This window comes from Besnoitia besnoiti, chromosome XI, assembly GCF_002563875.1.
Source record: "Besnoitia besnoiti strain Bb-Ger1 chromosome XI, whole genome shotgun sequence".
In the NCBI taxonomy this organism is placed as follows: Eukaryota; Apicomplexa; class Conoidasida; order Eucoccidiorida; family Sarcocystidae; genus Besnoitia; species Besnoitia besnoiti.
In genome coordinates, this window is record NC_042366.1 from 1,453,051 (window position 1) to 1,474,776 (window position 21,726).

At 56.9% G+C, this 21,726-nt stretch overlaps 2 protein-coding genes across 2 annotated transcripts; both read right to left on the reverse strand.

Annotated features, from left to right (window-relative positions):
* Positions 1 to 3,192: 3,192 nt before the first annotated feature.
* BESB_020860 (HEAT repeat-containing protein) lies at positions 3,193 to 6,762 on the reverse strand (the record flags this gene model as incomplete). The annotated part of the gene is made up of 1 exon (XM_029360795.1): positions 3,193 to 6,762. One exon carries the CDS (start codon positions 6,760 to 6,762, stop codon positions 3,193 to 3,195), a length of 3,570 nt encoding a protein of 1,189 aa, XP_029216154.1.
* Positions 6,763 to 9,529: 2,767 nt separating this feature from the next.
* Positions 9,530 to 21,628, reverse strand: BESB_020870 (E1-E2 ATPase subfamily protein; the record flags this gene model as incomplete). Its single annotated transcript, XM_029360796.1, has 20 exons — positions 9,530 to 9,667; positions 9,999 to 10,200; positions 10,507 to 10,632; positions 10,902 to 11,093; positions 11,394 to 11,582; positions 11,847 to 11,917; positions 12,419 to 12,538; positions 12,723 to 13,211; positions 13,507 to 14,546; positions 14,901 to 15,100; positions 15,300 to 15,636; positions 15,958 to 16,218; positions 16,550 to 16,721; positions 17,163 to 17,560; positions 17,751 to 18,017; positions 18,197 to 18,459; positions 18,783 to 18,922; positions 19,235 to 19,565; positions 20,004 to 20,310; positions 20,989 to 21,628. 20 exons carry the CDS (start codon positions 21,626 to 21,628, stop codon positions 9,530 to 9,532), a joined length of 5,883 nt encoding a protein of 1,960 aa, XP_029216155.1.
* Between the last annotated feature and the right edge of the window lie 98 nt (positions 21,629 to 21,726).

The window sequence follows — 21,726 nt, forward strand, 5'->3', positions numbered from 1 at the left end:
CCAAGACAAAGTTCCTCGCTTTCGAGGGGTGTTTCTGTGGGCATCTAGATCCAGTGGAACGATCTGAGCCGTAGCTGGCCACGGTCGAGCTTCTTGACAATCTCATCGCCTTCGGTGAGTTTGAAGGACTCACCTTCCCCTCAGAGGCATGACACCCTCGATTCGAGTTCTTTTTGATAGCTCTCGCATTGAACACAGCCTGCTTCGAATACTCATATGTCTGCTTTCTAGCAGCACAAGAGTACGCTGCGTCCTCAGGGGACTGGTTGCAGCTCTGCGATTTGGACTTGCAGATTTTATCCTCTCTCCTTGTAGAATTATCCCCCGCTGGATCTTTGCACAGAGATGCACCCTCGTTCTGTTTAGTGAAAACAGCGGGAGCGCTAGAGGGCTCTGATTTTCCGTTCGTATCCACGGGGGGAGGTGGTCCTGGGTCACCCTCCATCTCGGCAGCAGAAAGTATGCCTGGAGAACTGTCTGCTTGTGGGGCCTCTGAAAAACAGAGGCCCCTGCACAGCTTTCCTGTAGTGGTAGGACTGTTGTTCCTACGAAAGCGGCTCTTCTGTTTCGCTGCTAATACCGCTCACGCCTTACACGTGGGTTTCAACACTGCTATCTCGATGAGGGCGCCTGAGAGTGAACACCTCCAACTGGCCATCGAGAGTGCTGGGTCGGTAAGGAGTCAGTATGGTGATCCCTCCTCAGCCGTTCTAGAAATCCAACAGCTCCTTAGCGATGCCATCACTCGATTGCGGTGGTTGAACAGTGCTCCAATCACATGAATCACGGTGGTGTGCTATTGCAACGATGATTCCTGTGCAATCGCAGTCGTTTTCGCTTCTGCGAACGTGGCCGCGCCTACGAACTTTCTGTCGCCCGCGGGATCGAAAAGGACGCCAGCCGCATACAGTCCCACTGCCTCGGGTAGACTCGCAAAGTAGATACTGTTGCCCGCGAGCCACTCTGCAGACCGATCACAGTGCAATAGGATTACACACATGGCATGCGTTGTGTTCCTCTTTGGGACCACCTGTGTCGCCGTCAGCGTTTCTTTGAACACTGCGCCTGATACGCCACTGTACTGGGAAAGAGGGCTGAGCAGTGGACGACCACTGTTTGTCTTCAGTAAGAAGCCGTTGTGTGCTGCCATGGTCCCGTGTGGGGACGGAATAGTCTCGAAGCCCTCCTGTGCCGGGACAGGCTTGGCTGTGTACGCCGGCCCCGCGGTTTCAAAGCCGTGGTGGCGCGAAAGGATCTGTCGCTACTGTCGCGCATGTGGTGGGTTTCATGCCGCACACCCAGATATTGGAAGCGCTGTCCACCTTAGAAAACGACTTTTTCTCGGAGAATACATTCAAGCTTGCTTGACTTCTTCCCGCCAGATGTGGTTAGCCTGCCGGCTTCCACCAGCACTAGCGCCTCACGCCCGTCGTGGTCGCTACCGCTCGAAAAGTCCACAAAGGACACCGGTGGCACATGAATTTATCCAGTCAATCCAACATGCAGGCTGCTATTTGAATCCATTGACAGATAACAAAGACGCCATATAGACCGAATCTGAAAAGAAGGGGGGAGAAGGAAAAGCGATAGAGGCAAAGAACAAGCCCTGCCCAGGGCGTTCCAGAGTGACAGACTAGAGACTACGGCCTTTGACACCAGGGCAACAGAAAGTCCGGGTATTGCTGCGATTGAATGCCCGTAGCTCGTCGGAACTAGTGTTGATGAATCAGCCAAGGCCTTGCCTACGCTGATCTAAACCTCTGTAAACAGTGTGCAGTCTCAAAAGCGTTGGTGACGGCGACACGCACCTGCGGTTCTATGAGCGTTTGCGGCTCGAGCACACACTCTCAGCGAATTCGTTTCTGATTCTCACAATCACAGGCCTTTCTAGAAGAAATCCGTTCGACGAGCCGGACGGATTCTTGAATGGCAAACGCGTGATTTCCTGAGTCCCGCGCATAACTGCCTGCGGAGCCTTCCCCGCCCCCACTGAGTACGCAGGCGCGTACTTTCGTTGAACGCAATGCGTTGACTTCTGCAGTAATCGCACCCTAAACTGTACATGAAATTTGTCTTGGACTCTGCAGGAAACAGCTGCAGATAGCTGGCCTCGCTGCACCGAACTGTAACGAAATAAACAGATTTCGAGCCCGTGCAATATCGTAGTTACTCATATGTATCGGGTCCGCACCCCGCGACGTTGTGCAGCCTAATGAACGACCGTAGCGCGACCGATGTTCGTGGCTCTAATTCGAGACGAGAAGCCGGACTTAACCCGGCTACCTCGTACTATACTTTCCACATAAAAACCTGCTGATGGAGTCTTGAGACGGCACCTCCGTTGCCCGTGAGACTGAGCTGGACGCATAAGATGGGGAAAGCGGATAACCTGTTGAATCCTTCTCTGCTCTATCTGGCCTCCCTCACATCCGTCTACGCCTGACGTTTGGAGGCTTCAATCATGCAGAAGACCTCTGCGTCTATCCCGTCGTCGTACGGTTCGTCGCGCCGCATTAACAGAATCTCCCTAGCACACTCTAAGCACTAGTCTGTGCACCGTGGCAACAGCTAACTCGTTACTCGCCTTAGAATACAACACGCGAAATATCCTCTCAACGCCCGCAAAATCCACTCAGCATCCCAGTCTCTACACTGACGCAATTGGCCGTCATGCACACCATGCCTGGATTCGGAAGTATAACAGATAGAAGTGGCGGACTATACAGAGCGTCTCACTGTTCTACAAACCACTTCACGCACCCCCAATACATTCTTGCGCCGCCGCACACAGATTCTTCAGAAGAACCCACGCGCGAGGCACTGCCTCAGCGCGTAGAAAACAGACGCAAAACACCTTCTGCGCCCACAGAGAGATACGGGAGAGCTGGTTCGCGCAACCATCGCAGAGATTGACGAAACTGCTGATGGTCCCCCACACGCTGTCCTTTCATTTCACCCCGTCATTATGAACACCTCCACTTTGATCGTTACCTCTCCGCTTGCTGCCAACGCCCTACTTTGCGAAGAATGCGGGTACCAACACCTGATGCACATCCCCCCGGCATCCGGGCACGTCAGCACGCTTCAAAACTGTGTCGCTACACTCTAATTACCTGAAACTGGTACCCTTTCACTAGCACAGAAGAAGCTCTCACGACACAGACGGCGACCTCCAGGGCGACGTGATCAGCCTCATCGGCCAGGGGGCATGAATTTCCAGTCGCTTTCTTCCTCTCTCTCAACGCCTGCGCCCTCAGCTCCAACACCACAGCTTCCATCACAGACTTCTTTTTCGCCGACGGCGGCTGCTCGCCATTCTTGATCCTCGTCTTCGCTTTCATCGTCTTCCCCTGCCACAGCCACTCCGCCGCCACAGCCTGCAGTCTTGGGTCCACACGCCGCAGCGGGGTGTCGGCCTTGCTGGAAAACCGCTTCAACACCTCCAAAACCGGCGCGACTCCCGCTGTCCGCCGCATTTCCAAACATCTGCCACAAATCCGCGCTTTCACTGCCTCTCTCTGCTTCTGCTGCGACCGAGCCACCAGCAGCCTCCCTCCAGCTTTGCTGCAACGGCTGCGCAGCCCGCAGCGCCTCCAGTCCCGCGCGGTCGCCTGCAAGGCCCCCGAGATCGTTGTAGAAGGTGTCGAGGTCAAGCGGGGTGGGAGCCGCTTTCACCACCGCTTCGCGACCCATCAGCGCCGCCGCATTTCTGCGGACAACGACGTCGTCGGACGAGATCGACTTGAGCTCTTTCTGAGAAGACAGCCCTCCGCCAGGTCGCCTCTCGGTGCCGGGAGGCCCGATGACCAGGGCGCGGCGTTCTTCTGTCTCGACGAACCTGAGTTCATCCGCTGAGTCTTCTGCGGCGAAGGCAGGCAACGACGCGTATCCAGCCATACGCTCCGACATCATATCAGAGAGCGAACCCAACGCAAAGACTGGTTCACGCCGAGTGTCAGGAGCGTCACACCCGACTGCGCGGCCGGCATACTCGTCAGCCCTGTTTTGCGAATGTGCGAATGCAGCCACCGGAGTGGAAGCCGCGCAGGTCGAGGCTACGTGGCTCCGACTGTCGGCTTTTCTCTGAGTCTTGTCGCCTGGTGCAGCAGCGAGGAACCGCATGCAGACGCCTGCGAATTGCTGCATACTCGCCACCGGCGCCCCTCGCTTGAGGCTGTCTCCACCTAGGCCGGACAAACCCTCGAGTGACGATAACGCCGCCCCGCTCGCAACGGACGCTTCTGCGGAACTTTCGCCGTCAGCGAAGTCTTCCCTCTTGATGCCATTTTTCCCTGGGTCACGAACGCCGCTTCTCTGGGGCGCTGCGCGCTCAGTTGAGAGTGCGAGTCGAGAGAGTGTGAAGTAAAGACGAGCCATGTCTCTGACGTCGTAGCTCCTATCAAAGCTGGCGACTTCGCAAATGTATTTGAGCATGCCGTCGAGCCTCGGGAAGGCCTCCGCACTCTCTTCCTCCGTCGGCATCGGCAGCAGTTGCGAAGTGGCTTGCCCGTGTGGGGCGTCGCCTGTCTCGTCACACACATCCCGTTTCTGCGCTCCCCTGCACGATCCTTCTGCGCCACTGAAGTCGCGAGAGCTCTGATGGACCTCTTCCTCCTGCCTTTGATCTCCTACGCAGCCCGTAGGCTTCTCTCCTTTGTCGCTCCGAAGGCCGTGTCCTTCCTCTGCTGCGGGGGTGCCGCGGGCAGCCGCCACGCCCCGCTCGCGCACAGCGTCGTCATCCACGGCGTGCGCCAGGCCTGTCTTGTTCAGCCAGTGGAAGGCCCAGACTTTCAGGGCGAGCAGCAAGATCTGCAGCTTTACTTCCTCCGCCTCCGCCTTGAATTCTCCAACAAGCTGCCGCAGAAAGTCCGCGGCAACCCAGCCGACTTCTCGTTGATACTGCCCGACGATCCACACGACAGACGCCCGAGCTGCCGGCGCGTGCACTCGCGGCAGCTGCGACACCAGCTGCAAGAGCAGACGCCCCAATTGTCCCGACCGCGCACTGCTCTCGCGCTGTTGCTCAAGCTGGCGCTGCAGCAAGGTCTGCAGAGCGAGCACGGCTTCGGCGGCGAGAGCCGCCGACGGCGCATCGAGGAGCTGAACAAAAATCTGCATGCAGGCCGCCTGAACTGGCGGGAACCGGAGGGCTAGGAACGTCAGAAAACGGAATGAAGAAGAGAGCAGGGCCTGATCACCTGGCCAGTGGATGTACGTGCGGAGTTCTGGCAGCATGAGAAGCGCGAGGGGGCTGACCGCCCCGCCAGGTGTGTCCTGCGGAGATGCGGAGGCCACGAGAGAACGCAGAACTTGAAGTTTCGCTTGTCGCACGGGTGGAGAATCCGTGAACCGCAGGAAGAATGACCGCACATGAGGCACGAACAGAGACGGCGCTGCTGACGCCAGCACAGAAATCGTGTGCAGCAGTGGCTCATGCACGTCCGACGCACACGTGTGCATACATCGCAGCATCGGATGGACGGCAGCCTGCCACGCTGCCGGAGACGAAGGAATAAGGTAGAAGAGAGCCGCCGTTGCGGCGACAACGACATCAGGACTCTCTGAGTGCAGAAGCAGCTGAAGATTTGTCAAAAATAGACGCAAGTCCGCAGGCGTGGGATTGCCGGGAGAGTCCTCTGTAAGCCGCTCTATAGTCACGGGAGCTTCAGCGCTCCCCTCCACGTTAGACAGGGAGCCCTGCACCGCAGGTGCCCGCCTCCCGTTCTCGTTGTTGCGTTCCGCTGCATCGGACCCACGGTGAGCAACGCCAGCGCCCGGATGCCGAAATCGTTCAACGGGATCTGAGAAATAGAGGCGGCAGTAGCGCAGGAATAGATCGACGGCAACTACCTGAGCGAACGACTCAAACTGCGGGAGGCACTTTTGGAGTCTGCGGTAATGCCGATGAAGGAGTGCGAGGGCAGCCGCCTGCGCTCGGACTTCTTGCGATTCTTTAAACCGACCTTCACACCCACCAGAAGCGACACCTACAGCAGTGCCTGGAGTTCCACTCCTCAAGTCTCTGCCTTCTGTCGGTGTGTACGAACACTTCAAGTACTCCTCGTCGCGATCATCCGGATGATCTTCGTCGCCGTGAAAAAGCAAATAGGAATGGCGGAGACATAGCTCTCTAAAAGCGACCAACGCCGCGCCGACAACAGACACTTCGACATCTGCAAGCAGGGTGAGGACGATGTTTTTCAAATCCTCAAACTGATCCTGGTCCAGAGCAAACACCTTAACTACACACTGCGCTGCGGTGCGCCTCACAAAGGGCGACGAGTCTGCGGCCGCACGTTTCAGCGAGATAACGAGAAGCTGAACGACTTCCAGCAGCCGTATTGAGGCAAGTGCTTTCAACGCCGCCGCACGGACAATATGGTTGCGGTCACTGAGGTCCTTCTGGAAAGAGTTTATGGACAAAAGAGCAAGGTCGCGGTTCCCTTCCGCGTGCTGAACTAGAAAGAGGTAGACGAGACGTTTGAGTTCGAGATCCGGCACAGCGATTGCCTTCACGACATCGGGAAGGAGCGGCGAGACATCTGCACCAGAGGCGTGCGCGGCAAGCAGCCGTTTCATGGCTGTCACCTTGGCTTCCACGCTCGCATCTTGCAGCTCCTTCTTGACTTGGGATGCGTTGAAGTGCCCCTCCTCGAAATACTGACACTCATTTTTGGAGACAATGCTGATCAGTGCTCGCATCCCTGCGGAAGCACGGTCCAGCAAAGGGCCGGTCGACGCGACAAACGGAGCTAACGACATTTCTTAGACAGGGAGAGCAAGACGAAACGGTGAGGAGAAAAAGGCGTGGAAGACGAGGATCGACGCACTATGACGGCGCCGAAAGAGCGGCTGCCAGCATGGAGATAAGCCGAAATAGCTCCCCGTTCCCCCCCTCGCAGTGCAGGCGAGACACAAGTCACTCCCGCCGGGTGCTGCCCGTCGCAGATGCTAGCCGCTGCTCAGGTCTCCGAAGAGTAGATGAGACGTCGCCTGATGTCCACAAAACGATGAATCTACGGGAGAACACGAAAGGGCCGGGTGAGAACGCCTCACGCGATCAAATCCGGGGCTCGAAAACGCCTGAGACTGGAAGTTACAGCGAGGGCAGAACGCATGATGACGAGAGACTAGCCCTAGTATGGTTGACAGCGGCGGGAGATAAAGTCAGAAATATCGCTTCGAAGTTTTATGGAGGACAACTACGCCAGAAGATTTAAGGGAAAAAAAAGGATAAAGTATTGCCACAGGTTTTCTGCGTGACAGGCCGAAAAGGAGACCGTTCAAGACACCAGAGCAGGAGTGACACCCCGTGTCAGAAAGAGCCACACTGCAACGCAGTCCTTGGACAAGCTAAACACACAAGACCGTGAAACTAAGTAGGAGGGCCCCATAGAGCAAAGAGAAATGGAAGAAAGAAGGAGACCTCCCGTAGGTACTTTAGCTCACTGCATCTGTGTGGGCTCAGAGCGTGTCAGTGCCGCATCCGGCTACATGCAGTACACGCACAGCGACAGGATATTCGCCATGCCAGTTCATGACTGTTGAAACCCTGTCGTAATCCTGAAACGTTTTTCACTCGATCGCGCTAGCGACTCGATCTATACATTCGGAGTAAGGACGGCTGCCTGCCGCAGCGGTCTTGGAGCACGCATGCAGAACGTCTCAGAGGTGACTCCGGCCAAGTTCGGATGCAGTCATAATTGACGGCAAAGCCTCATGCATGGGACTGACTTAATGAGACAAGCATGCAACGCGATATTTTGGCCGAGGGGTGTTGGGAACTGGAGGCGCATGAGCGTGCGGATGTGTTCAGTGTGTCTAGATGTGCTCCTTCGGATGACTACGAACTGTCTTGGCCCTTCGGCTTCGACGAAAGCCCGGCTGCAGTTGTCCTCGCTTCATTCCTCTCTGCCCGACGCGTGCAGAAATACACAAAAGACGAATCGATACACTGAATTGAAGACACAAGACGCAGATGCAACGCTGTGACAACTAAAGCACGTTCTGGCACGCGCAACTTCTGTCTAGCAAGCCTCACGGCGAGCCGGTGGCCAGCCGTCTCCGAAACGAAAGCATCCGCTTGTGTGTCGCGGGTTTGCAGCCCCTTGCGCTGCAGACGTGAGCCACCAGATGACGATAAGCAACTCAGAGCACTGTTATCAATTGGCGAGCACCACTTTCGTTCGATACGTTGTGGCTGTCCCCCCACGGCGTCTGCAGTGCGACTCAGCCTTACTGCAGCTTGCTTACTCGTTCGAGACGAACGGCATTTTCCACACGTAAGGGGGAAACCACCAGGTACCATCAAGTCGATATTCAGCAATGCTACAGACCGACTCACTTCTTTTTCGAAAAGGATTCAACGCGCCCTGACGCGAACTGGTTAAACACGACTGAGCATGAGTTACGTGGCTGTATATTGGAACAACGAATACTGAGGCAGAATCGAGGGACTGTCTTCTGTGGAAAAAAAAACAACGCCTGTCGTGACGAGTCAAGTGGTTCGATCCGACGACAGATGCTTGAATGCAGGGCATGTGGAAACTCTACTCAGCCCCCCCAGTGTGCCAGATATCTCGCCTTCAGGATTTAACCGTGGTTCTTTCTCAGCTTCATGCACCTCAAACCAACTTACATTGAAGGCAAATACAACGCGAATTCGGGAAGACCGAAATGGCCTTCCCAGAGCCGCGATTTAAGCGATATCCTCCGTACAAAGCAGCCACGACGAACTTACGTGCCGGGGTTATGTCACCTATCGTTACTATCGCACCGAATTTAACTTCCTTCTCGACTGCTGGCGCGTAGGCTGGTGATCAGAAGAACCAGCTAGAGTGCATAGGCACTGGCGTGAAAAGACATGAGAGACGAACAGCGGTATGCAAGGAAAATGGTCATCCTTTATCAGAAGAAAGACAGACATCGTAAGCTATTGAGACTACAATGTCTTTCGTGTAGGCTGGCCGACGCCTTCAATAACTCGCTGTATGCGTGTTCGGATATCGCGGCAATAGGGGCGCTTTTCACACATCCTGACTGACGAAAACCGCGTGATACGGGGTGCGTGCGGAACTATTAGGCCACGGAGAGAGGCGTCGCACGGTCGGCGAAACGGTTCGCAAATGCACTCAAACGGATGATGCCCTGCCATTGCCGTCGCTGCTGACCCTCTAGTTGATCATCTCCCTTCGCTGGCACAGAATAGGAGCCTAGATGATTTGATGCCAGCATTTCGCAGCCGTAGCCATCAGTGTTTAAGGAAGCAAAAACGTGTGTTCACGTGCGCACTTGCGAAACCCTGCATTCTCGTGCGCCAACTGCACAAGACTCGTGCGTGTATTTTGTTCGGGATGTGGTAGAACAGAAGAAGCCCACCGGAATGAGAACCCGACAAGTGGGAAAGAGCGGCTGGCTACCGCTCATAAATAACAAATCCAAATTCACTCCTAAACGGGACATACTTCGCGTAGCGCTACCTCGGTGTAGCGGGACTCACGCTCCCACGCAAGGTGAATCGTTCACACAACTAGATTCGAAGATGATCCGATTCTCCAGGACAATTTGTGTAAGTTCTAAGGAATCTGAGGAAGGCGGCGGAGAAGAGGAATCTGGCCATGAAGATGTTGACTGCGGCGTTGGCAAGCGACAAACCAACGAGCTGCACCTGCGTGCACGCGAGGACACGCATCCAAGGAACCGGTCGGCAGCAGCATGAGAAAAACGTACTGGCTCACATACAGTGGCGAATGCATGTGCAAGGTGAAGCGTTACTGCCCTCCCGCGACCGGTTTCCTTCGGCACGCGATGCCCACAAGTCTCCAGCACAAATCCCACAGACGCGGGTCAACTCGCCAGCTCCTGACAGGACAACAGGAATGTCTTCAAAGTATCGCTGCACCAGACGGAAGCCGTCGACTACGCACGGCACGTGTGGGGGACTGCAACAGAAGTGCCTACCCATGCGGTTTGTGGCCGCATCATCTCGCCTCACGTACTTTCCACGCCATCGGAAAGATGTTGTGCCCGCGCAGGTTGTGCACAGGCATTCCCGCAGCTGGGCGAGCCATCCACGCGGGGATGGGGAGACGCAGCGCCCGAGACGCTTCGTCGGTACAGTTGATGCGCATGACGCATGAAAGACTCGACGTCGGCAGGAAAGTGATGACAATGAAAAACAGCTGGAAAACTGCAGTCAAGCTGAAGACAAACAAAACATGTCACACCGCGCCACGCGAAGGGAAGAACGTGACGCCCTCCGGCCTGAGCGGCAAAATCAGATGCGTAATTGTTTGCGACGAACGCATCTTGAATTTCTTTCGGGCCCGCGAATCAAGGCGAGTAAGCAACATATTTCAGAGGCACTACAACCGACGAGTCAGCGAGGAACGTTCTGAGGCCACTGCGCTACAGCATATACCTGACAGCTACATTATTTCTGGTGCTGGAAATCCTAGAGCCAAAGCCGCCGACAGAAGCGTCCACTAGACCCGTGCGCTTTCTTACACGACGAGAGCTGCGTTGCGGTAAAAACGATCGCGGAACATGCCACCTAGAGAGAAGACGAATGCCGTGTTGGTGAGTTGCATACACAGCCAAATGGCACAACTTGCCGCCTCGTACGTGTCGCTCCTGCCAGAAAACAGATTCAGTGAGGACATAAGCACGATACTGTTTCATAGTCGTCAGCCTGCAAATCGTCTGCTTGCTCCGCAAATCCTGCCCGCGGTGATGCATGCTCCAGCTTTCTCTTGCAGAGCAACCCGCGCGACCGCACGACCCAGTCGGAAATGCTGACTTGCTGCATCACCCTGTGTTAGTGCAACGGAGCAGTTTGGCCGAGGGAGACTGTCGCTAGAGAACCGACAAAAGACTCCCACAAGGCACAGCCTCAGACGCACCTCGTCCACCACGCCTGAGCAGGCAGCGCAGACTGGTACGCCATGTCCACGCCGAGGCCTGCGGCGAGAAGCTGTGTGTAGAGCGCCACGATGAAGAGGAGATTCACCAGGAGCATAACGCAGACAGATACGATTGTAGTTGGGCCTAACAGATTCGACGTTGGCGAGCGAATTCGTAGGCTCTCCTTGGGCCTGCAAACAGCATGTCGAGGCAGCCCAGCCCCCTGTGGGGTCTCAGTCGCAAAATGACGACAACCGCCGCCGTACAGGAACCACCATTTTGACGCTATAGCGTTGGCATATGAGTGTTCGGGACGAGCCCGCCCGTGTACGCTAGACAGCCGGGAGCACACCGGGGCACACCTACAGCTGCGAACGCTCTCCCAGCAACTTATATGGCTCAAGGCCTGCTTGAAACACGTTTTGGCGGCACCTTCTGCAGCCGGAGCCTTGTGGGCGCAGAGCCCTGCTCCCTCAGTATCGAGGCCGTACCTGGCGAGGACCATGACCTTGCTCATGCCGAGAAGGATGGCGACATCCATAATGAGGTAAATGGCTTGACTCATGCAGGAGCCTCCTCCAAACGTGAGCAGAATCGCCTTGACGAAGGACAGCAAGACGCCGTACACCACCAAGAACTTGTACGCAGAAAGAGCCGTGGCCAAGCTGCAGCGCCCTTCTCTGGGAGCAGCGCGTACAGGACACCAAACAGCGAACCACGCATTCGTTCAGCAGTCTCGTGAGGCACAGCGGAACAAAGTGCGATACCCGTCGAGTGGCTGCTACTCCAGAGGCGCAGCTGGGAAGCGTCACGTCAATCTGCAGAGAAGGACATTTTCAACCTAGCAATCATACACATACATATACATACTTATTCGGCCCCCAATCAAGCATCAGAAACAAAGAGCGAAAACGTCAACACTATTCGATGCCACATGCACTTACTTCAACAGGTCTGCCGCAGCAGTTGGCCTCAGAGATGCGGCAGTGAAGGGAGCAAGAACAGATGCAGACCGCTGCAGCACACTCGCACGCGCAAGACGTCACCATATCAACGCGACTAAGCAATAGTACAGATTGGATACAGAACTACGTCCTATGTCAAGGCTATCCCCCGCGAGTTGAGAGTAGCTGCGTCTCGGGGGTCCCCAGTGGGGATCCTTGACCGGCATTCCTGTGAGAACAAGCTGCGACGGTGACAAAAACGAGTACGGTATCGGAGGCTCTCACTTCCGGCTCTACGAGACAGCGCTATGGGCTGGTCGTATTGGCACGCCAGTATCGTATCAACACGCTGAACCGCGCGACCAGCCTGGCTACACGGCGTAGGACGGCACCTCGAACGCAGAAATATGTGGCGGACGACGGAGAAAACACACGCACGTCTCGAGGTCACTGCACCAGCTCTTGTTCTGGGTACAGGGACATGCAGACAGGGAAAACGATACTCCGCGTAAACCAGCTAAGAAGCGCGTCGGAGCCGCGGCTACTAGGTGCAACGGTCTCTTGCAACGAACCTTAGAAAAAGCAAGACCCGCATGAGCAGCCCGAAGCGCTGCACAGTCGTTTCCTCCGTCGCCGCACATGCAAGTGACGAAGCCTCGTCTCATGAAGGCCAGCACGACGCGTCGCTTTCCCTGCGACACACGCACAGGAGCAGGTGTGGAGTGTGGAACCCGGCAGCTGGTGCTTGCTGATGCATAGGGGCGGCGAGTCCCCGTGTGGGAATGAAAAAGACGTTTTACTTGTGCAGGCAGCCTGGCGCGTGCGACAGGTGGAATGCTGCCCGGCGTATAGTTTGTTCACAGTAGAGGCGCTTACAGAAGGCGACATCCTCGCGAAAATCCTGATGCGCATCAATAGGACGTCTAGAAGCGTCGTCACGTCACCGTTTTCGCTTTCGTGCGGTTGAGAACTTCCTTTGGATTTCGGGCATGACGAAACCGGCGGACGGGACCCGAACAACCATTCCCTAGCTGCGCGCCAGCCATAGACCAAGGGGCTTGGCCGCTCCTCTGAGGGAACATCACGACACGCCGGAATTCTCGTGTGCTGCTGAACGCAGGCGCCAGGACTTCCTGCTTCCAAAAGAGCGGCTTTCTCGTCCGCACCAGCCTCGAGACCGTCCCCTAGCCTGCGTTGCACATTCCTCAAGAAAGGGACTGGCCACGCGGACGACGGTGGAGCGTCACAGCCATCTGAAGCGGATGCGCTACTCAGTCGAGCCAATTCGTCTGTCGGCTCAAACGGCGTCGTCGCAAGGTACTCGAGGACCCTCTCCGTCACCGCCAAATCGCAAGAGCCTCCAGCCTAGCAGTAGACAAAACACAATCGATGAAGGCCTATTGTGGCTCAAAAAACATGCACTCTTTGAGGCTTTCAACCCTTAACTCCACACCAGCTACTCCGCGGATACACCGGTGGTCTTCCGTGCACTGATTAGCATTAGCTAGCGCCAAGCTCGATTCCGGTTCCAGAGAGAAAGCAAACCTGCAGCCAGCGTGCGATTCCGCGAACAAGTGAAACAGTCTGGACACAGTGGCATCACGCTCTGCGGCCCTTCTGAGTGCTGCAAGGTCCTCCAGCTTGCCAGTGGAGTGCTTACTCTGGCGACACACTGATACACCTCCGCTTCGCCAAATATTCGCTCTGGCCGCTCCGCGTCACGCCATATGAGCCCCGAGCGCGGGTCCTCCATAGTCTTGAACTCTGCGATGAGCAGCGATGGGGACGGCTGCACCGGCGTCAACTCGTCTGCGGCGTTTCGAACGAGGATGCCCTCATGGCTGTCCATCGCCACTCGCTCAATGGCGCTCTCGTCCCCCGCGCTCTTTCCACTGCAACGGACGTCGCAGGTGGCGTTGCAGTGAGGAGGGGCTGCCGACCCGAAGAGAGGGTGACCTTGGGTCATCCCACATAGTTTGGCTACACACGATGCTGTGAGGATACTGTCGCCAGTGATCATGACAGGTCTTACGCGACCTTGCTTCAGCTGCCGGATAGCTTCTGCCGCGTCGCTTTTGAGTTCATTGCGGAAAAGAATCAAACCCAAAAAATGAAGATTGCTTTCTGCTGAGTCCCTCTGTAGCTCCGCCGCAGATCGCGCTGCGACATCACCAGCCGCCTTGAGGCCGACAGTGGAAGTCCCGGAGTGGCTCGGCGAAGAAAGGAACGCCGCATCACGGGGACTGCTGAGACAATCTCCCGCTGACTTGGCCTCTACGAACTCCTCCTCCTGCTGCCCAGATGTCTGCACTGGGTGTGAGTGTCTTTTGCGCGCCCTGCGCCTGCGCACGCTCAGCCCGTCGTCAGGCCCATGCGCGTCTTCAGGAACAGACTCGTTGCATGCGCGAGCCTGCGGCGCGTCCAGTGAGACCCGCTTGCAACCGAGAGCAAGGACGTAGAAGCCGGCGCGGGCGAGCGTGTGGCAGCGCTCAGTAAAGTCTGGCGGCAGCCCAGACGTGCACAGGGGGCCAACTGACTCGTAGCTCCCCTTGCAGAATACCAGGGTCTCATCCAGCCTCGCTGACGTCTCGGAGCAGTCCGCATTCAGGTGCACGGTCCGCGGCCGGCGTCGTCTCACGAGGACGCTCATGCGTTGTAAAACGTAGTCGAAGTGGAAGACGCGCAGGACTTCCACAGCACCTAAAATGGCGATAAGGCAGCGTAAGCAAACGAGGACGCATCAGAACTGCGAACACGGATTCCCCCAAGGGGAGGGACCCAAGGAAACGAACGCGCTACAGCCAGTGACAACAATCAAAGACTGCACATGCTGCATCGCAACAACCGATAGGGTCGGGTCCGCAGAAGGCTGATGTGCGATCGGACTTTCTCGCCAAGAATCACGCGTCGTGCACTGCGGCTTGAGATGTAGGAGGCCCAGTCAAGACTGCACAATCCGTCAGCTGTTGACCGCAGAATTGTGGTGCGCCATCCGCCGAGCCTGACGCGACTTTCACTGCATCTCAGTGGGTGAAAGACTGCCTGGCTATATACCTGCGTCGAAGTAGAGCTTGAGATCTTCCCTGTCGCCAGCGGACGCGTCCCACAAGTCAGGCGAAACCAAGAAGCGGGACGCGAAGTCTGGAGGCACCATCCACCTTCGAGTGCTGCCAACTTCGGACGGGCGACATTCTTTGTTTTCCTCTTCTCCACGAGCAGTCTCCATCAGAGCCCAGCCGGTAGCATGCACCATCCTGCCGAAAGACACAGCAGCCACGAACGCACTCCTATGCACCAGTCGAACGATCGAACGAAGGAAGCACACAATTAGCATAGACCGTGCTACCTCCCAGAAATGGGCGTCAGACGAACGAAGCTAGTCGGCGGGAGAAGCGACCACCTTCGGGCAGCTTCCTGGCAAGTCCGGAGCCAAAGCACGCAGTTGTAGCTCACCGTTGCTCCAAATCGGAGCCAAGAAAGATGTCCACATCGTCCGCCTCGTGGTTGCCGCGTTTCGCGCAGTCGCCGCCGCCTCGCGTTGTCACTGTGTGTGGATGGGGCGGCTGCGGCGAAGACGCCTCACACGCATGCCTTTGAGTCAGAAGAGGCAGCGTGCCGGCTTCGCGGAGCAGCACGCGCAACTGGATCGGATGCTGGATCAGGAGTGGCGTCTTCAAGGTTAATCCATGACATGTGGCAAGACCAGTAACCAGAAGACTGCTGTCGTTCTGCAGTGGCGCTAAAACAGCGGATCCACCTTGCGGCGTTTCGGCGTTGTCGCCGTCTGAGTCTGCGAATGGCATGCAACGCGCATGGCTGATCATTGAGAAAGATCTCAGCGCTACTCTCCACCTCGCTTGGTCATATTGGTTCGTCCAGTTCAGGTTTTCTCACTGTAGTCCCCGTCGGCTCCCTGTCATTCTACAGCGGTCTTGCCAAGAGGCCAATGATACCCTGCGACCAGCCCTATCCAAGCTCTGCGCCCGGAACAGTATCTCGACCCTGCTTAGACCTCACGGGCTGTGCGAGAACCAAACAACATGTCACACCGCCGCACTCCCCTGGGCGGTGCGTGAAGCAACGGCACAGCACTTTATTTCCTTCATCTCACCTCGACAGTTTGCATCTTCACGCGATGTGGGTGAGGAACAGCTGGGCGGGGGGACCTTAAATGGCGCTCGCAGATCGGTGTCTCTGCAGTCCGCTGCGGTGACTGGCCGAACGTGGTCGTCGAAAGCAACTGTTGGCGCCTCTGCAGGTTGTGGGGTTGGAGGCTGCGCACTTCCACTCACCGGATTCTCCTGATCCATGGTGTGAATCCTCGGATCCAAGCAAGACGTTCTACTGCGCGGTGTGCGGGTGGCAAGTACGCCTGCAAGCACAGACAGCGGGTCTCGCGTGCAGCAGGTTGCAGATGCAGCTTTCCAACGCCGCGCGCGTCCCCACTCGCCGCCTCAGACTTTTCCGTCCTCAGAAGAGACCGCCACTGTGAGAAGGCACCAAAAGGCCGAGCACAGCTCTCGGACGTCCTGCCCAGTCACAGGCCTTCCTGGGCAGCCTACGCGCCGGAGCGTGCAGGCCCTCAGCCAGCGGCTCCTCCAGCCTTAGGAGACATCCAGGCCAGTCAGAGGCTGGCATGCTGAAGTGCGTTGACAGCTAAGGCTCGGCACGGTATCTTTCCGCCGATATCCACGGCGGCTCACCGACGAACTGCATTCCGTGCTCCGTCAGGGTGCCCGTCTTGTCGAAGCAGACGACGCGGACCTTGCCGCACATTGCGATGCGCTGCGGCGCTAAAGTCAGGATCTTTTTTGTCTCGTGCAGCCGCTGCGCAGACGCGGCCTGGGCTCCAGCAATCAGTACGGGCGTCCACACCTGAAAAGCCCCAGACAGCCACTCGCGCGCAGCAGTACCCACTACGACCGCAGGGGGCCTAAAGCAGTATGTGCAGGCTGGCGTATGCTCGATGGAGAGTGCCCACGGCGTGCAAGAACCTGCGCGATGAGCGCCGTGAGTAGCGGGGATGAGTCACATCGGAAACAACGTTACGCATTCCAGTTTCGCTCAACCCCACCTGGATGACCGACCAAGGCTGCGGTGCGTAGATGCATTCGCAACGAGTTCCTGAGAATAGCTGCCGGTGCCGACCACTGGAGGCAGACCCGATGCTAAATTCATGTGCATAGTTCCTGAACTTCTGTGGTCGCCCTGTAAACTACAGACACATAAGTTCACGTCTCTCCTCCCCGCTACTGGCGCACGGCCTCCCTTAAACAGACACCTCTTAGCTGTGCCGAGGATATTTGTGCCTCTTACCGGAAGCAGCTGTGACAACGTGCCCATAGCGTAGAACCAGCCGGCGACTCCAGTAGCATTGGGCGAGAACTTGAAAATCACGCCAATAACGAGAGCGGCGTACGACAGCATGATGAGGAAGACCGCGGGCAGCTGCGCGTCGTACTTGAACAGGAACAGAGACGAAAAAAGTGTCCGGCGCAGCAGCGAGCCCCTGGCGGTGCTGCTGCCAGTTCTTACGACAGCCGCCAAACAGAAGGGGGGAGATTCGGAGGGGAGATCAGAGGACAGAGAGAAGTTTGACGGGGGCACTGAGCCGTCGATCTTTTCACCCTCTTGTGGTGCGCCCAATGGTGAAACCTCGTGCTGGAAGCGAATATTCGAGGCACTCCAGCCCGCGACGGAGACCACATGCGTCCCTGCGTTTCAGCGTACGCATACAAGAAAAAGCAGGCACCATTTTGTCCATTTATCATTGAAACGCCGAACGATTCTTCTGCGGCGCTTCACGGGAGTGCTGTCCTGACGCAGGGGGGGGCACCATCGATTGCCAGAACGCACCCTGCACGTACAGTTACCTCAGACACGTCTATCCAACGAGAGGCTTACCGGCAAACAAAGCAGACTCTCTCATGGCTGGACGATCGATGGCAAAGGGTTTGTCTCTTCCCGTATCTGCATGAGAACCGCCCCTCTGCGGCGTTTCCGGATCTTGCCTTGCTCGGTCAGGGAGTACGACTCGGCTGTGCAACCACATCACTTTCTGGATGGGCTTTGTCTCGCCCGTCAGCTCGCTCTCATCGATGACAGCGCTGCCTTGAAGGAGGACTAAATCCGCCGGAACACACATACCCGGCCTGAGCAAGATCAAGTCACCTGCACGCAATGGATACAAACACACAACCGGGACAATTCACCGGGCGGCGCAGCGACGCTGCAGAGAGCGATTTGCCTGTTGAGTCCTAGACGTGCCGTCGACAAGCCACTGTGACTGAGGGTCCTCTCCACACGTAGACCCGCACGGGCCCTGTCACTCAACAGACTTCTCTCCCTACCTGGAACGAGTTCCTTCGCAGGAATGCGCAGACTTGCACAAGAGGGTGTCTCACTAGGCCTACGCAGGACAGACACTGGAGCTGCGTCTCCTTGCTCAGCCAGCCGTTGGACCTTGAGTTGGTTCTTTCGTGTAATCCAGACCCTGACAAGAATGCCGTAGACTGCCAGCAGGGCCCATACGGACGAGGCCAGGTAGGACCGCCAATAGAAGGAGTTGCAAACGAGGAGAAACTGAAGAAGGAACATGACGTCGAGGAACTCCCTGCAGACAACAACGCGGGGGAAACGAGAATCCGAAAACGCAGCATTATTTGGCTCGTCACCTGAAGGAATAAACGAATATACTCTTATCGCCTCGCTAAAGTTGCGCGCGTGAATCACTCACGCGGAGCTGCGTCTCCCGTCAACTCCGGAGCGCACTCCGGTGTGCATGCTTTCAGCATGAGTGTACTCGCAACGGGGCGGCAAAGGTACCTAGTGAGCAAATAGCCGCACATACGTCACCGAGGCGCTTTATACAGGGAGCGCGGGGGACAGCCCCCGGACCTCATGCTTCCCCACGATGCTTCGCGGCATACAACCTACCCTTTGAGCGCCTCCCTCAGCTGTGGCAGGTGTACTGGAACCGCATTCGCGCCATACTGGCGACACCGATTTACTGCTTCAGACGCCAGCAGCCCCCCCTGGCTGACCAGGAGTACAAACGCGTGTTCAGTCCGCTCTGCCTGCAGAGATACGACAGAGAGGCTAAGGCGGGGCTATAACATCGAGAGAGGCAAACTCAGCGCTCAAACGCCTCTGACGCCGCCGCTTCGGCACCGGCCTCGATGCTACTGCCAGTCTGCTGGAGACGCTGCCCTAGGGCGACGCCCACGCCGCCATGAGGGACGCGCATGCAGCGATGTTATCCAACAACGCTGCGAGCATCCCCCCCTCCTTGAACCGGCCCCCCCGTCGAAAGGGGGGCTGAAGGTTTGCTTCAGGGCGGAGAATGTCGCAAGCAGTTGTTTGGATTGCGTGTGACCAGAAACACTCACCTTCGGTAATTCGCTCTTGGAGAGCACGAAGCGTCCTGCGTCGGAGCAGTAGATGTACCTCCGGCCTTCCCAGTGCGCCACACGGCAAAACCTCTCGCCACGGTTGCTGGAAGACGATCCTGCCCCAGAATCTACCGAAGTGCCGCCGCTGCGCTCGTCACCCGAACCGCCAGAAGACGATCCTGCCGTCACCTGGAGTCGCCGTACGGGCACAAGCGAAAGGCAGGATGGCTCACACGACAGCGCTAGACTGGCGTTCCGGCGTGAGCGATCCGGGCGCGGTATCCCGAAGCAAAATGAAAGCGCGAAGGCGAATACCTCCCGGCGGGCTCTGCAGAAGTCGCAAGGAACCACACGGCGAAGTGGGAGCGCATCAGTGAAACCGCGCGCCTGCACTGTATAACAACGCACATGCTGACAGCACTACTATCACTCATGCGTACACTGAGGAATGCTCATTCTGCATCTGCAGCGGCGGCGGCACCGGCTCAAGCACTACAGCCGTCACTGGCAAGCGATGTTGAGCTTTTGCAGCGGCAGGTGTCACCACGTGCCAAGCCTTCACGCCATGTCGTTGGTTTCCGTGCCAAGCCTTCACTTCATGTCGTTGCCTCTCGTAAAGAGGCTGAAACGATATTTCACAGCTCTGTCCATATGGCGTCGCAAAAACCTGTGCTGCAGAACAAGCTCCACTTCCCGATCCAGATAAAAACTGAACGCTTCTCCGAACACATGCGGAGACGGGCACTTCTGGTTGCAGCCGGCTTGCCTGGCAACTGCGCGAGAGATGGGATCTGGGGCTTCCGCCTTCAAAATTTCCTTATCATCTTCCTCGGGGTCTGCCTCCGTCTCGTCGTCGTGCCACCGTTCTGGAGTCTCGTCATTAGCGCCATGTTGCCAATTCTTTGCCTTGCGCAGCCCTAGCGAAGACGACGACCCCACTGCAGGCGCTGGTTTAGATTCTCCTGGAGGAGCATGCGCGCCGGGCTCTCGAGAAAACGACACAGATGTGGCCTCGGAGAGAGAGCATCGCAGCCGGAAAAACCAGGGGAAGTAAGGGTGGAATATTTGGAGCCCTGCAAACAGCGCCGCGCAGCAAACTGTAGGTCAACGAGGTTGATTCGCCGACTGCCAGCTGAGATGCCGCTGGCAGGGACAAACTCAGGCGAGCCCTGATCCCCTCAGGCGATTCCTCTGGAGTCCCGTTAAACGCCACGGTAGGCTGGCGTTGCTTATGAAACACAGGCTCTGGTGTTATCTGAATCCGATGAAGGCCCGCGTGCTGCGAGAAAGTGGAGAGTTCACCGGCGCGGCCACAAGTGATTCATGCGCACGAGTCCTCTCACGACGCCTTCTCCGCAGCGAGCTGCGCGCGGCATCAAAAGACCATATTACCAGTGAGCACGACTAAGCATCGGGAGCGTGAACTTTGCACACAACTGCATAAAACTCTACATGCAAAGAATTACACGCTTGTGAAGAGTTCCCCCTCTACCTCCGTCCCTTTGCTCCCCCTCCCCCTCCTCCATCGGCTCCGACGACGGCCCGTTGACTGAGCACCGGAGACATCAGAGAGCCGCTGATCCATCTCGCATTTATGCATGATACGACCGGGTCGCTGGTATGCCCACCTTCAAATGCGCGCGCCCCGACCCTCGTGCCATTAGGAGTTCTACAGTTCTACTTCACCGTCGTGTGGTCAGGACTGGATTGAGAGTTTTGCTTCCGCGATAGGGATCCGTTTCTTAACTCACCGTAAAGACTTGAGAAAACAAAAATCCACAGGGCGATATAACTGACCGCTCTGTCACGCCAGTGCAGTTCACTTTTTGCTACTGGTATACAGGTCTCGATTGCGATCAAGCTGAGCATGAGAAGCAGGACAGAGGATACCACGGTGTACAAGAGAACATGAAGGGCAAAGCCGATGCGGCTTCGCCGATATCCCTTCTGGAAAACCAAGCCATCAGCGCAGGGTGCGGGATCAGAGAGCTGCGTTCCTCTCTTTGCCGCGCCTTCCGCGTCTCCGTCCTCTCCCTGCTTCGTGTCTTGACCCTCATTGCCGCTGCTGTGCACCACTCGAGTAGCTTGCAACGAAGTAGCAGAACAAGCCGTGGAAGAGGAAGTGCATGCTGAGGCATCTTTGTCAGGTCGTGACAGGTGCGCGGAAACACCGGATTCGAAGGGGAGGCGCTCGTGGTACCGCTTGCGCAGACGCCAGAGAAAGAGAGACACGATGAGAGAGAACGTGACACAAGAAAGGAAGCTGATCGTCGAGACGAGAGGCAGTGGTACTCGATCTCCTGAGCACAACTCCGAAAGGGGCGAGAGCTCAAACTGAAGAGGGAGTAGCGACGCACGAGAAGTGTAAGGGGTGGGCGATAGGGGCGACATTGTGCGCCGAAAAAATCGCAGCGAGAACGACGCAGCAGGACGACCGGAGTCTAGCCGGCTGAATGGCCTCAGATGCCCGCAGCAACCTCGCAAGTTGA